The 13,620-nt window shown below is 51.6% G+C and overlaps 5 protein-coding genes across 6 annotated transcripts; 4 read left to right on the top strand and 1 right to left on the bottom strand.

Annotated features, from left to right (window-relative positions):
* Positions 1–2,578: 2,578 nt before the first annotated feature.
* On the top strand, positions 2,579–3,523 carry L3040_008954 (uncharacterized protein; the record flags this gene model as incomplete). The annotated part of the gene is made up of 3 exons (XM_007292712.2): positions 2,579–2,769; positions 2,911–3,150; positions 3,397–3,523. The coding sequence occupies 3 exons, from the start codon at positions 2,579–2,581 to the stop codon at positions 3,521–3,523; spliced, it is 558 nt and encodes a 185-aa protein (XP_007292774.2).
* A 1,000-nt stretch (positions 3,524–4,523) lies between these two features.
* On the bottom strand, positions 4,524–6,641 carry L3040_008953 (uncharacterized protein; the record flags this gene model as incomplete). Its single annotated transcript, XM_007292711.2, has 6 exons — positions 4,524–4,903; positions 4,997–5,309; positions 5,362–5,654; positions 5,714–5,953; positions 6,040–6,386; positions 6,490–6,641. The coding sequence occupies 6 exons, from the start codon at positions 6,639–6,641 to the stop codon at positions 4,524–4,526; spliced, it is 1,725 nt and encodes a 574-aa protein (XP_007292773.2).
* Positions 6,642–8,490: 1,849 nt separating this feature from the next.
* Positions 8,491–9,769, top strand: L3040_008952 (uncharacterized protein; the record flags this gene model as incomplete). 2 transcript variants are annotated; one of them, XM_066155777.1, is made up of 2 exons in its annotated part: positions 8,491–8,823; positions 8,876–9,769. In XM_066155777.1, 2 exons carry the CDS (start codon positions 8,491–8,493, stop codon positions 9,767–9,769), a joined length of 1,227 nt encoding a protein of 408 aa, XP_066010066.1. The 2 variants fall into 2 exon arrangements, with proteins under 2 accessions (XP_066010066.1, XP_066010067.1); XM_066155778.1 differs by lacking the exon at positions 8,491–8,823 and having other exon boundaries at positions 9,263–9,769.
* Positions 9,770–9,833: 64 nt separating this feature from the next.
* Positions 9,834–10,517, top strand: L3040_008951 (uncharacterized protein; the record flags this gene model as incomplete). The annotated part of the gene is made up of 1 exon (XM_066155776.1): positions 9,834–10,517. The coding sequence occupies one exon, from the start codon at positions 9,834–9,836 to the stop codon at positions 10,515–10,517; it is 684 nt and encodes a 227-aa protein (XP_066010065.1).
* Positions 10,518–10,913: 396 nt separating this feature from the next.
* Positions 10,914–12,172, top strand: L3040_008950 (uncharacterized protein; the record flags this gene model as incomplete). Its single annotated transcript, XM_066155775.1, has 3 exons — positions 10,914–10,919; positions 10,989–11,046; positions 11,106–12,172. The coding sequence occupies 3 exons, from the start codon at positions 10,914–10,916 to the stop codon at positions 12,170–12,172; spliced, it is 1,131 nt and encodes a 376-aa protein (XP_066010064.1).
* Positions 12,173–13,620: the final 1,448 nt, after the last annotated feature.

The following is a 13,620-nucleotide window of genomic DNA, read 5'->3' as shown; positions in this document are numbered from 1 at the left end:
CGGCGGAGGACCGACCTAGGTACCTTACCTTATCTACCTTCCCGTATATACCTAAGGTAGGTACACCTACCGGTAAACCCATACCTATAGGTACCACCCCCACCCACTCCCCCCCACCTCCGAATAGCTAGCTACTGTACTGTACTGTACTGTTCTGTACTGTACCGGTAGGTATAGGTACCCTGAGGGTGTCTTGTCTCCAAAGTTTACAATTCCCGCGTTGAGTAATAAGTAGACGAACGAACGAACGAACGAACGAACGAAGGAGCCCCCTTGGTTGCTTTCCTTTCAGGGGTGTGGTGATTACCGGTGCCGGTACCTATGTATGCCTGTGACGGTGGATAGGATAGGATAGGATGGGATGGGTCGGTAGGTACCTAGGTACCGCGCTGTTCGAGCGAGCGATAAGTGAGGAAGTGAGTAAGTGAGTAAGCAGTAGTCTTCGACGCGGACCAAGAGCAAGAGCGCGAAAGAGGTGTGTGTGTGTGGCTGCTGCACGAGTAATATAAATAAATGGTTGGCTGCGTGAAGATGTCTCAGTAGAAGAGAGAAGTACCGTAGCAAGTTCACTCGGTACCTACCGTAATCATCACCAAATATACACACACACACACACACACATGTAGATATATATATATATATATATATATATATATATATATATCCTCATAACCGTATCTCAAGTTCAAAGTCGACCGACGCGCGATGACCCACGTGCAAATCCAACCAAACCACGCAGGTACACCGGTATCCACGTCTGGCACGAACACCTCTCGAATACCTCCCGACCGACCGTATTCGGCAGCGACGGCGACGGCGATCCCCTACGTACGGTAGGTAGGTAGGCGTTTACCCACCCACCCACCTAACCGGTATCCGGTAGGTATCACTCACCCCCCGCGGACCCGCGGTTACCGGCTGGCTGGCTAGCCACCCCGTCCGTCTCCCTTCCCTTCTACCAGCGCAGACGGGAGCCGCGAGAAGTGTGAAGTGAGAAAGATGAAGTGTGAAGTGTGAAATATGAAATATGCAAAAAAAAAAAAAAAAAAAAAAAAAAAAAAAAAAAGCGATCCCGAAGAAAGACTCCGTCAGGGGGAGAAGTCGTTCGTATTCAGAGGCTGTAATTTTACTTTTCGCGTATCGATTGATTGGTTAGTTGGTTGAGTTGATTGAATTGATTGATTGAGTTGATTGAGTGGACCGACCGACCGGCTGGCTGATTGGCTTTAACGAGCGATTCATCACGTCATTTGTGTTGAGTGTAAATTAATTTCGAGAGAAAAAAAAAACATGGGCTTGAATACGGTAAGGGCGAGTCGGTCATCATTATCATCTTCTTCTTCTCATGAAAGGGTTTCAGGTGGCAGGCGACGGTGAGCGACGAGAGTGGCTGTGAACCATGTCCGTACTGTCCCTACCGTACCAGCCGTAGAACTTCTGTATACGTACCGTAGTACTACGTAGCGCCTACAGATTGCTGTCTTGCAAGCGCATCCCTTGGCTCTGGTGGCCAAGACGTCCCCCGGCCGGCATGGCATGCTCGGGAGTCGAAGGGACGGGTGGGCCGACGCTATGAGTACCGGTAGGTACGGTACGTACAGTAGTAGTAGTACGGTAGAAAAAGGACTGTACGTACTACCGGTACGTAGATGCTAAGTAAAGAAGAGGAGTAAGCGCTTCCAGCCCCCTCCTTACTTACTTACTACGTACTTATAATAAACGCGGTTGCTCGCAGGGGGGCCGTTGGCTCGGTAATCAATCACGGGCGGCTAAGAATGCAGTGCATTTACTACTACTACTACTACTACTACTACTACTAGTACGGGGTCTTCGATACTTACCGGCTGCTTGGGTTGGGATGGGAAGGGATGAGCCTGGGATGGGCCTGGGATGGGGAAATAACCATTTACTAGTACCGGTACTACCGGTACCTAGTACCTACTACTACAGTACAACTACCACCTTTGGCCCGCCGCCGCTACGATCGGATCGGAGCACGCCTGCATCCGAACTTCCCGATCGGGCCCTTAAGATTCCAGAGCGGGGGGACCCGTGACGGGGGCTGTGGTGCGTTGGCGTCTGGCCTTGGCGTCGAATTTCAGTGTCTTGTTTTATTGTCGTTGTTGTTGTTGTTCCTCCTCTCCACGTTTTGCCCAGATGCTTATGCTTGCCTGCCTGCCGCCCCGCGGGAGCACTACGTAACCCCATCGTGCGGCACCCGTAAATACTTCCACACGCTCGCAAATAAAAGAAAGGCGAGATAAGGTTTAGAGCTATTGGCTTGGGGCATGGCTCAGGTACCGGTACCTTACCTACCGGTACAGTACTTGTAGAAAAAGCTCGCCCGCGCGACGCTTCCCGCTGGCTCATCGCTTTTTCCGCTGTCGAACCTGCCCGTCGGTCACCTCCTGAAGAGCTGCGAAGAGGAAATCGAAGAGACGCGAGACGCGAGACGAAGCAGAGGAGAGGGAACCACACCGGGCTGCTACTTTTTTTTCTTCCGTTTTTTCTATTTTTTTTTTTTTTTCTTCTCTTGTTTCCTTTTTCCTCCTTCGCTCTCCCCTTCTAATAATAAACGATGCAAAAAGTCAACACGCGCTCGCTTATCCAGCACCAGACCTGGAAGCGGCGCTTCATCGTCACCTTCTGGAGCCTCCTGATCCCCCTCCTCGCCATCGACATCGTCGTCCTCGGGGCCCTGCTCGGGATCGAGCAGAACGGCCTGGACGACCCGATGCAGGCCGCCGACGAAGACACGTCCATCCAAGCGTACGCTGAAATCCCTTTTCCTTTTTCCTTTACCTTTTCCTCTCCTCCCCTTTCCCTCCTTGCCTCTCTCTCCTCTCCTCTCCTCTCCTCAACGCTCCCCGCGGCCCAACAACTAACAACGCCCACCTTCCCCCCTTCCAGCTGGACGGTCATCAACATGCTCGCAGCCATCACCGCCTTCCTCACCAACGTCGTCAACCTCTCCATGTACACCCACTCCGACCTGAGCCCCGCCATCTACGTCGCCTGCAACGGCGCCGTCCTGGCCCTGTGGTCCATCCCCTTCGTCTACAACATCTACATGAACACCACCCGCTGGGCCGACAAGGGCTACAACTACATCTACGTCTACATCGCGACCGGCCTGTCGAGCGTCATCTTGTGAGTCTGCGCCCGCTTCTTTTGTCTTCGTCCTTTTTTATTATCATCATCATCATCATCATCATCATCATCATCATCATCATCATTCTTTTCTTTTTTTTTTCAACTTTTTTCAAATTTTCAAATTTTCAAATTTTCAAATTTTCCCTATATCCATATCTATATCTATGTAAATATCCCAGCCCCCCCCCCCAAACCCATCCAAACTCACCCAGACTCACTCACTCACACACCAAAAAAAACCAGCACCACCATGCTCCTCTCCACCCTCTACGCCGTCCAGGTCTTCCGCGCCCACCAGAGGCGCTCGCGCACCATCCAGGAGAAGTACGCCGCCGAGTCGGAGCAGGCGCCCGACGTCTTCTACAACTAGACGAGAACGAGACGAGAACGAGACAGCCGAGAGACAGCCTCGCCCTCACGGACTTCCATCTCGTCCCGCGAGTAAAGCTTGCAAGCAAGCAAGCAACAGTACCGCCTTCAGTCATGGACCCCGCTCCTTCAGAGAAAGAAAGAAAGGATGGATGGATGAAATGAATTGAGATTCCTGCTCTCAGACTGAATGGGGGGAGGGAGGAAGGGGAGGCAACGGCTCGGCGAAAAAAAGGGGATCCGCTTCCGCTTCTGCATTCATCCAACCAAGCAAGCAGCACAACGGCGGAATTCCTCTCCTTTCTCCTCTCTCCTCTCTCCCGTCATCTCCCATCCTCTCCCATCCTCTCCCATCGCACGACCAACGAAACCACCCAATCCACCCAATCCAACGAGGCGCAGCGGGGGAGCAGCGGGGATGCAGCAGGAGCACTTTTTCTCCTTGGCTGCCTGGGGCGGCTGGCTGGCTGACTGACTTACGGACTGACTGGCTGACTGACTGACTGACTGGCTGACTGACGGACTGGCTGGCTAGGTGATGGACTGAAGGACTGGCTAGCTGGCTGGCCGAGAGGAGGAAAGAGAAGGCTTTCTTGTCGGGGTCCGCGCATGGCGGGATGGAGCTGCGTTGCACGGAAGATATCGTGACCTCTCCCTCCCTCCAAACCCCCCCCCCCCCACTCGGCCAGTTTCGGGAGATTGGAATCGAATCAGAAAACGGCGCTTTCGGGGAGGCGGGATGGATGGGCGGGCCAGGAAGGAAGGCAGCAGGGAGAGAGGGAGCAGGGAGAGAGGGAGCCGGAAGAGAGGGAAACGGGCAAACGGAAATGGGCTCTTTTACGGGTATATCCGAAGGGAGTAAATCTATCACCATGAAGTCATGAAAGTCTTTTGTCAGAAATATATATGTTGCATATTTAATGTATCAAGTTATTAAATCAATCGGCCAACCAACCAAGAAGGCAGTCCAATATCCTACCCTACGCTACCGATCGAGCCTCTCAAACGCTCTTCCCTTCCTGATCACTACCGCCCATCTTCTCCTTGGCCAGGACATCATCACCAGCACCAGCACCAGCAGCCGGCTCGCCTTGAAAGTCATACTCGCCCGCCAGCTCCTCGAGGGTCTTGCGCTTCGTCTCGGGGATGAGCAGCGAGGTGAAGATGCCGAGGAACATGAAGAGTGAGTAGATCTGCATGACGTGGTTCTGCCACGGGGACGCGTTCTGGGCGGTGGCGCCGCGGGTGCGGAGTGGCGCGATGGCCGCTTGCGCGATGATGGAACCGATTTTACCCATGCCGGCCGAGAAACCATGCGAGGTGGAGCGGTAGCGCGTTGGGAAGCATTCCCCTGGGACGATGAACGTAGTGGCGTTGGGGCCTGCGCCGTGGTTTAGCTTTGTGTCTTGGTGAGAGGAGCCGGGGGGGGGGGGGGGGGGGAGGGGGTGAAAGGGAGGGATAAAAATTTTAATACCAAAGTTGAAGAAAAATTGAACGAGGATGTACAAGCCAAGCATGTCATGCCCCGTGAGGTTCTTAAAGTTGAAACCCCAGACGACGAAGAGTATTGTTAGGATGATGAAGCCACCCAGTTGGATCGGCTTGCGACCGATCGTATCCACAGTCGCGACAGTCGTCCAGTAACCAGGAATGGCCCCTGCGGCAATGAGGATACAGTTACCGGCTGCCAGGTTGTAGAGAATCTTGTATACGTTGGGACCAGTTCCGTAGCCGATGGAAGCGAGTACGGTGGCACTGTTGAGACCGAGGCCGTAGAAAGCGACATCCTTTGCTATGATCAGCACTCTTCCATGGAGGTTACCGGAGGAGGCGATTTACCAGCAGGAACCATGAGCCCGCCGTGCCAAGAAGAATCTTTCCATTCTTCCACTTGCCGTAGAAACTGAGAAAGTCCCGGACGCTGGCCTTGGGCTGTTCCAAGGCCGCAGAGTCTTGCTTGGCCTGGGTAATGGCATCATCGTCGACAACGCCCTCCTTCTTGCCGGTCACGTAGGCCTGGACATCCGCTTTGGCCTTCTCGACATCGCGAGCAACATCGAAGGTGTATCTGGGCGTCTCGGGGATCGTGAGACGGAAATAGAGAGCGATGCACGCTGGGACCGCTCCCATACCTGGTACGTACTGTCATTAAAGCAAGCACGAGATATTCGGAGAGTCGGGGGGCTCTCACCAATCAGGATCCGCCACATCTTGTCGACTGCGAGACCGCAAACGCCATCGCACTGACCGTAGCTGGTAGCAGACTCGAGAGAACCTTTGAAGCCGACGGTGATGACGAGCATGACCAACGCACCACCCAATTGGCCAAAGCCTTGCATAGAGAAGACAGCAGCCATCATCGCTCCTCTCCACTTCGTGGTAGCGAATTCTGAGGTAATGATAGAGGACAATGGATAGTCGCCGCCAATTCCTTTTACCGAGTATTAGCGAGTGGCGACTCCAGGCTATGTATGTACAGATAGATCTAGGATCTCTCATCTCGGATGTTGTGCTTACCGATTCCCATGATCACTCTCCAGAAGATCATGGTACCAACGATAGAGACGCCGGGTCCGGCACCGAGGAGAGCCTGAGCGAGGGTAGCAATGATGATCAGGATCAGCTCGAATCCATACATCTTTTTCCGTCCGAGGATGTCTGCGAGGGCGCCGAAGCCGAACTGTCCAATGACGGTTCCTGCCGAGGTGGCGACCTTGATGGCGGTGTCTTGCGAGGTGTGCAGCTTCCCCTTGTTGGTGTGCTCATACACGATGCCCAACATGACGGTGAGGAACGAGGCCGTGAAGATGTCGTACTGATCGGTGAAGAAACCAACACCGGCCACGGTACAGGCACGCACATGGCTGGGGAGATGCAGCAGAGTCAGCATTGAGACGTGGAATAGGGATTCAAGTAGGGTAGGCTAGAGACAGAACAGAACAGAACAGAACCGTTGGTCGTACGTACTACCAGCCAAAGGGCGCCTTATCAATCTCGGCCAGAGCCAGTCGACGTCGCTCGTTGGGATCCTGAATATGAGCAAAGTCGTTGTGGAAGTTGTGAAAGGCGGCATTGCCCCCGGCCGTGGTGCCGTCAGCTCGGGTCGCGATGGTGGCCATGAATGATGGATGATGGTATGGTATGGTATGGTATGGTATGGTGGGTGAAGCCAGGATATGATGTATGGGCGAGGTTTTTTGTCTTCTTGGGGGTGGGGGATGCACTTGTTATATATGGATGAGGATGCGGATCAGGATGAGGTGGCAGGTTTGGGGGTTAGGAAGTCTAAAGGTTAGGATAGGAGTAAAGTAAGTTGAAGTAGGTAAGTTGAAGGTAACACGTGATTCACGACTTGGGTTGAAGTGGAAGTGGCAGATGTTGGTGGAGTAGCATCTCGGAATGGAAGGGGGGGCCTCTTCGCCGCCCTCTTCCATCGAGTGCGACCGTGATGTGATTGGCCGGACAGAGAGGCGTTGTCTATCATCCCCGAGACGGAGGACCTGCAGCCACACGTGGTGGAATGGCGATAGCTGATTGATTGGGTGAGAGGTGGAAAGTGAAAAGTAGTAAAGCTCTGTATACTTCGTAACGCTCCGTATCAGTCACATATCCACAACACGCGTCAGAGGAAAAAAAAAAGCTTTACGCCCCGTACCCCGTATCCCGTACCGTGAAAAAAGCTAAAGCTTGAGTTTCTGGGCAGCACTTGGCAGCTTCCAAAATTAGGACCATATATCACGTGATAGAGAGCGGTTGAACGTGATGGCGAGCTGATCAACACTTATATTGTGTGAGTAAGCACTTACACCAAAACGATCGATTCATGGGCAGAGAGTCCAGCTCTGGCAAACTGGTCCCAGGTAGGTTCCAAATGAGTGAAGGGTCCTGTACGCCAGATGCCCCAGCTTGAGTTGCATCGACTGAGGGCATACTCTGTGGGTATACCACGGTACAGGCCTAAGTGTTACAGCCTGAAGATGCCTCAAAAGTCTAAATCTCCACTTTAAACTTCCTAGTTACCCTACCCTCAGGGTGTAACACTTACGCCTGTGACGTTGTACTACGTACATACGTACTACGTCGTACCTAGCTTGGAAGCCAGGTAGCCGCACGGATTGCTGTCCGGCATGTACGGACATGTTTGGCAGCTCGATTCGCTTAATTGCTTGGTCGATTGTTTATTTACTAGTCGGAAGTCGAGAGCCGAGGGCCGAGAGGCCAGAAATTGTCTTTCTTATCTCTTGGGCGTTGCCTGGGCTTGGCCATTTTTTGGTGTTCTGAGCCCGCTCCTCCTACCTACTTGATCAATGCCCTGCCTCCTGATTTGTAGGTGATTCCCAGCACCATAACTTCGGTCATGAATAACAAACACTTCTTAAACGTGAGCTTGTCGTGCGTGGCCTGAGGCCACACCAGTAGAGGAGGCTATATAACCTCACGTTGCACAGTGCTCTCTAGAAGGATCAGCGTATACATTTAGATCACCTTCCAGAAGCGAGGAAGGAAAATACAGAGGACGTCCCCATCCCCTGCATAGGGCTATTGTCGCTCATATCATAGCTGCAGTTCTCCTGCAGTCAAGGCAAATATGTGAGCTTCCATGATATTCACGTGCCAAAGCGCGAGGGGAGAAACGTGTTACCCGAGAGTAAAGATAGCTTGCTATTTGAAGCTGCAGGTCAGCGCCAGCCTCTTCCAGGCTGCAGCCCTTCACTCCATCATCCAACGGAATTCCGACGTGTTGCCAACATGATTACTCTGAGACGGGGGTGCAGCTGCTGCAGCATCTACTCCCCACTCATCTACCCCAGATGTCGTCGGGCGTGGGTAGCGGAGCCGTGTATAGCCACACCACTGATTCTTCAGCTTTTCAACTTAAAGTACACGCACGCATGGCCGTTCCAAAGTGCTATTTCGTGACAGCCTTACAAGCTTCCATTTGCAATCGACAAGGCCAAGGACGTCGCGATGTCCTCGTATTCCTCTCTGCAGTGGACACAGACACAAAACGACGACATCTCGCTTATCTCACAAACATCTATTCCGCGACCTTCGCCGCGGTCTGATACCAGGCCAGCACCGGATAGTGGTCTATATTCGAATCCTCTCGTCCCAGGATGGCCCACTCGTCCCCAGAGCCTGCGGAAGACGACGTCGGAAATTTGTTTCGAGCTTGCGATCGAGACATTACTCATCCTATTCTCGTTATCCTTACTCGCATTAGCCATCGCAGTCGTGTACTATGAGGATGAAATAGTCGTGGAGTCGGAATGGAGGGTCTTCAAACAGATTATCAACTCGGTAGTTGACATCCTGCAAATCTAGCGGATCTGGGCGCTGACAGAGTAGATAGGTCGGCACGGCATTCCCGTACGTCTTTGCGCTCGTCGTGGGAAGAGCTGTGAAGCTTTTTGCGGCATGGAGACTAGAGCAGGGGATCAGTCTTGGTGTCCTTGAGCAGATCATTGGAAGTACGACATTGGGCGGGCTGTTGACGACGCTTTCGTTGCTTCGACCCTTCAACTTGGCCAGTCTTGGCCTTTTCACGCTGTGGATTTTCTCTCCAATTGGAAGCAGAGTATCCCTAGGACTGATCGAGCCCAGATATCGGCCAGTGGTATTTAACGCAGCACTGCAATATCTTGACACGGCGCAGCAGTCGAAATTCTACTCTGAAGTTCCGGAAGAAATAGTAGAAGTTATCGCGGGCCCTATAACTTCTGTGTATTCGTCCAGTCTGATGACACCAGACGCTTTCAAGAACTCCAGTACGGATATATGGGGCAACGTCAAGATCCCATACTACAGTCGGCTACCCGAGCCCATCATAGCCGATGCCTCAGGCTGGACACAGGTTTCCGAGTCGAGAGACATCGTGTACTCATCCTTTATAGGTATTCCCATGTCCAAGAACAATACCCAAGGTGCGAATACAACCTGGACTATGACAACAACTTATTTGGAGCTCAATTGCTTCAACATCACAAAGAGTCTCTACATCCCCGCTTACAAGGAGAGTGATGGCACCACCTGGAGAAGGCTTGGCGAGCCAACGTCTTTTACTGTGGCTATCAACGGTTTCATTTCGCCAAGCAAATCAGCCGAGTCATCTCGTTCCGTCTCTGCTTTCATCAACGCAACTAACAGTTCCTCGATCCCCCACACGTTGCTCTTCCAATCGGTTTATCTGGGGGGAGAGCTCTGGCGGTATAACGAACTCGACCATAATGGCAACATCATACTGTGATCTGTCGCAAACGTATGTCGATGTGAAGGTGCTCTGCCGGACCATGGATTGTCGAGTAACAGCAATGCGTCCGAGTAAATCGCCCCATGCCCCAGGAAATTTCACTGTTTTTGGCTTTGAACATGGCTTCCGTATGTTTTCCTGGCTTCTCCCACTCGCAACCGGCGAGAGTCTCATGGGACAGGTGGCGCAGTCGACAGCGGCTGAGCTTTACATATCTGGAATCACCTCCTCGCCATCATCGAAGCTATCCAAGGTCGACCTGTCTCTTGTCTCGAAAGACGACATGGAGCGGCGCCTGGGCCAAATCCTGAACACTTTCTACCTTGCCACTCTGGCACCATACGAGCTAACGGAGAATCTGACAGAAGGGAATGCATCCACGATTCGAACTTCCGCTGTGGTGACCACTTGGGTCAGCCGATACTACGTTAACAAGATGTGGCTCTCGCTCTACTTTATCTCCTGCTCGATATTACTAATGGCGGTGGCTTGCGGAGTTGTGCTAAATAGGATGGTTGTAGCTCCGGAGATACTGGGCTTCATGTCAACCATGACGAGAGACAATCCTCATGTGAGAATACCGGGTGGTGGAACAGCCATGTCCGGGATACAGAGGAGCAGACTGCTGAAAGATGTGAGAATTAAACTTGGGGACATAAGAGAGGAGAGGGACGGGGTGGGTTATATTGCTATTACTTCTGAGCAGGGTACAGTGAAACTGCGAAAGGATATGCTTTATTCGTGATGAGTTCGCAAGAGAAGCATATATGAATAATTAGGGAAAAAGATTATGGAAGAATCGGACTTGCTCTTCAACCAAGAGGTGGTCTGAGTAGGACTGGGCGCGTAGTATCAAGAGTTTCAATAAATTTCCCCAAGAGAAGGGTGAAATGGAAGAAGCAGACCCGAGATGAGTAGTGATGAGATAAAAGAGCAGAGGGAGGGAAGCTCTCAAGACCTTGCTATCAGCTGCACGTGTTAAAGTGGACCGGCTTCACATCGGAAAATCCACAAAAAAAGCTTGATTGTTCTTCCCCGCCATTGCAACAACAAAGGACATAGTTTGAAGTTTCTATCACTTCAAATTTGCTATTGAGCACTCGATTGAGTATCAATACAGCCGTTCAACCAGATTACAAACATGGCAGTAGGTAAAGTTCAGGAGAAAGAGAAACAAACTGTCTCCAGCATGTAGTTGACCTCGCTGACTTCACAGAGTTACCACATCACAAACCCCAACGTGGGCAACAAAGACGATACCGAGGATTGGCGCAGTAGGGAACTCTAAATTGAATACATACTGCGGATTCGAGACTAATCGAAAAACACATAGTTCGGGGTTACAACCCTCTGACTCCCCCCGATCTCCTTCAACATGAAATCCCCCAAACGCCCAAGTCGAAAGAGACTACAGTCCAAGGCCGCAACGAGTCCGTCGCAGTAGTCACAGGCAGAGATGCCAATCAACGCCTCCTCGTTATCATCGGCCCCTGCTCGATCCACGACCCTCCTGCCGCGCTCGAATACTGCGACAAACTTGTAGCCCTCAAAGAGAAGTACAAAGATGATCTCCTGATCGTTATGCGATCCTACCTCGAGAAGCCTCGCACGACCGTCGGCTGGAAAGGCCTGATTAACGACCCTGATATCGACAACAGCTTCAAGATCAACAAGGGCCTGAGAACTAGCAGACAGCTGTTTGTGGATTTGACGGAGAAGGGGATGCCGCTGGCGAGCGAGATGCTGGACACGATTTCGCCGCAGTTCTTGGCTGATCTTCTGAGTGTTGGTGCTGTTGGTGCGAGAACTACGGAGTCACAATTGCATCGGGAGTTGGCGAGTGGATTAAGTTTCCCGGTGGGCTTCAAGAACGGCACGGATGGAACACTGAGCGTGGCTATTGATGCTATCGGTGCCGTAAGACATCCACATCACTTCTTGTCCGTTACGAAGCCTGGCGTGGTTGCTATCGTAGGCACTGTGGGTAACGAGGACTGTTTTGTAATTTTGCGAGGTGGTACCAAGGGCACGAACTATGACGCTGCAAGTATTAAAGAGGCGAAGGCTGCTCTGCAGAAGGCTGGTGTTAGGGAGAGATTGATGGTGGATTGCAGCCATGGTAACTCGTTAAAGAACCACAAGAATCAGCCAAAGGTTGCTGCAGTGTTGGCCGAGCAGATTGCGAATGGCGAGGATGCTATTATGGGAGTCATGATTGAAAGCAACATCAATGAGGGCGCTCAGAAGGTTCCTGCGGAGGGAAAATCCGGCCTCAAATACGGAGTCAGCATCACGGACGCCTGCATTGGCTGGGACGACACTGAAGATGTTCTCAAGACCCTCGCTGAAGCCGTTGCAAAGAGACGAGCTCTCTCCAGGGGTCCTAATGGTCACGCATAATCTTTTTCACAAATACTACCAAATTCCACCACAAATTGCCTGCTTGGAGTTCAGGTTCAAGATCTCCAAATACCCGTAGTGGTTGGGATATATGCTAAATAAAAAAAGATTTTAGTGGGCTGGCACCGGAGGTGGTTTAATAGAGGCAGGGCTGGAAGGAATGTACACATGATCGGAACTGTGATTGAGGACAGCATACACTTAATGGCATCACGTTCGTTAATTGGAGATTATGGAGCACTCTTGATATCTATTGACTCGTACGACGAAATCCGCAGGAGGTCCGCCTCCCTTACGTAGCGAACACCCCTTTCCACTCCGAGATAGGGAGGTCTCTCTCTACCACCGGCCTACCTACTGGATCGAACTTTCCAACGAGACTGCATTGAATGGTGCACTCGTGTGCTTACACCTGCTACCGAGCCCACTGACTCTGATCCAGAAACATTTTTCTTCACCTTCTCCTTGACGACTTCTCCAACTCTGCAAGGAGTGTAATGCGCCCCCCCCCCTCCCCCCATCTTTACTTCACACCCAGCGCTCTTTTCGCCAGAGTAGGGAGCCTGAGATGATATGCGGAATAAGTTATGATTCACTTCAGCATACAATCAATCCACTTCGAGATATATCCCAAGGCTAACTTCAACCAGCGCTTTCTAACAACTGGGACTGAAATCGTTCGAAAGAAGACCAAATGCCAAGATAGCACTCAAAAATCAACTCAGGCGCCGTATCAGCTCGCTGCCCTTAATGCTTCTGCTTCGCGCACCTTGAGAAGTTTACAGCCCCAACTTTTGAAGTGGGCATTCAGGTGACGTTGGTGAGACTGATGGGTGTAGCTATAGTCGCAATCTCCAGGAACCTGGCGTGGGTTTCGTGCCTGTGTAGGCTATTTATCCAGCTCGAATCACCGGGGGGTGGGAGTTGAGAAGATGGTATACTTGTAGCGAGAAGTGAGGAATATATTTATGTGTGACACTACCGAGACGGGGAAAACCGTGAGGGTAGAAATTACGTCGGCGGTGCTTGAGGAGGTTCCTGTTTTGTATCATCGTCGGCTCGCTTAGGTGGGCCTCCATTTCATCCTTTCAGTCTCGACGATTAATGTGAAGAATATCCGTTGGTACATGCGATGACCGGAGCTATATATGATCAGAGGGTATATATGCGAAGCAAAGAGGTGATATGCAAAGTAGGGGAACACGCGCATCCCTTTGTTTGATGAGGCATCCCTCGGAGGAGGGCTGTGATTTATGGAGTGATTCCTACAGGACGATGGGTTACTTTGGGTTTACCTGTGTCTGGGTCACGTGACCATGAATTATCTCAAACCTCAAAACTCCAACTGCTATTGGATCTAGCTGTCTATTCTTTTATGCAGCAAAAGAGAATTGCAGATTCCGAAAAAAAAAATCTGCATTCGTAGTTGCCCATCGAGTTCGAGAAAC

This window comes from Drepanopeziza brunnea (genome assembly GCF_022702325.1).
Source record: "Drepanopeziza brunnea f. sp. 'multigermtubi' strain 214-2 chromosome Unknown ctg19, whole genome shotgun sequence".
Lineage (NCBI taxonomy): Eukaryota > Fungi > Ascomycota > Leotiomycetes > Helotiales > Drepanopezizaceae > Drepanopeziza > Drepanopeziza brunnea.
Note: the sequence above shows the minus strand (reverse complement) of the source record. Positions and strands in the feature narration are given on the sequence as shown.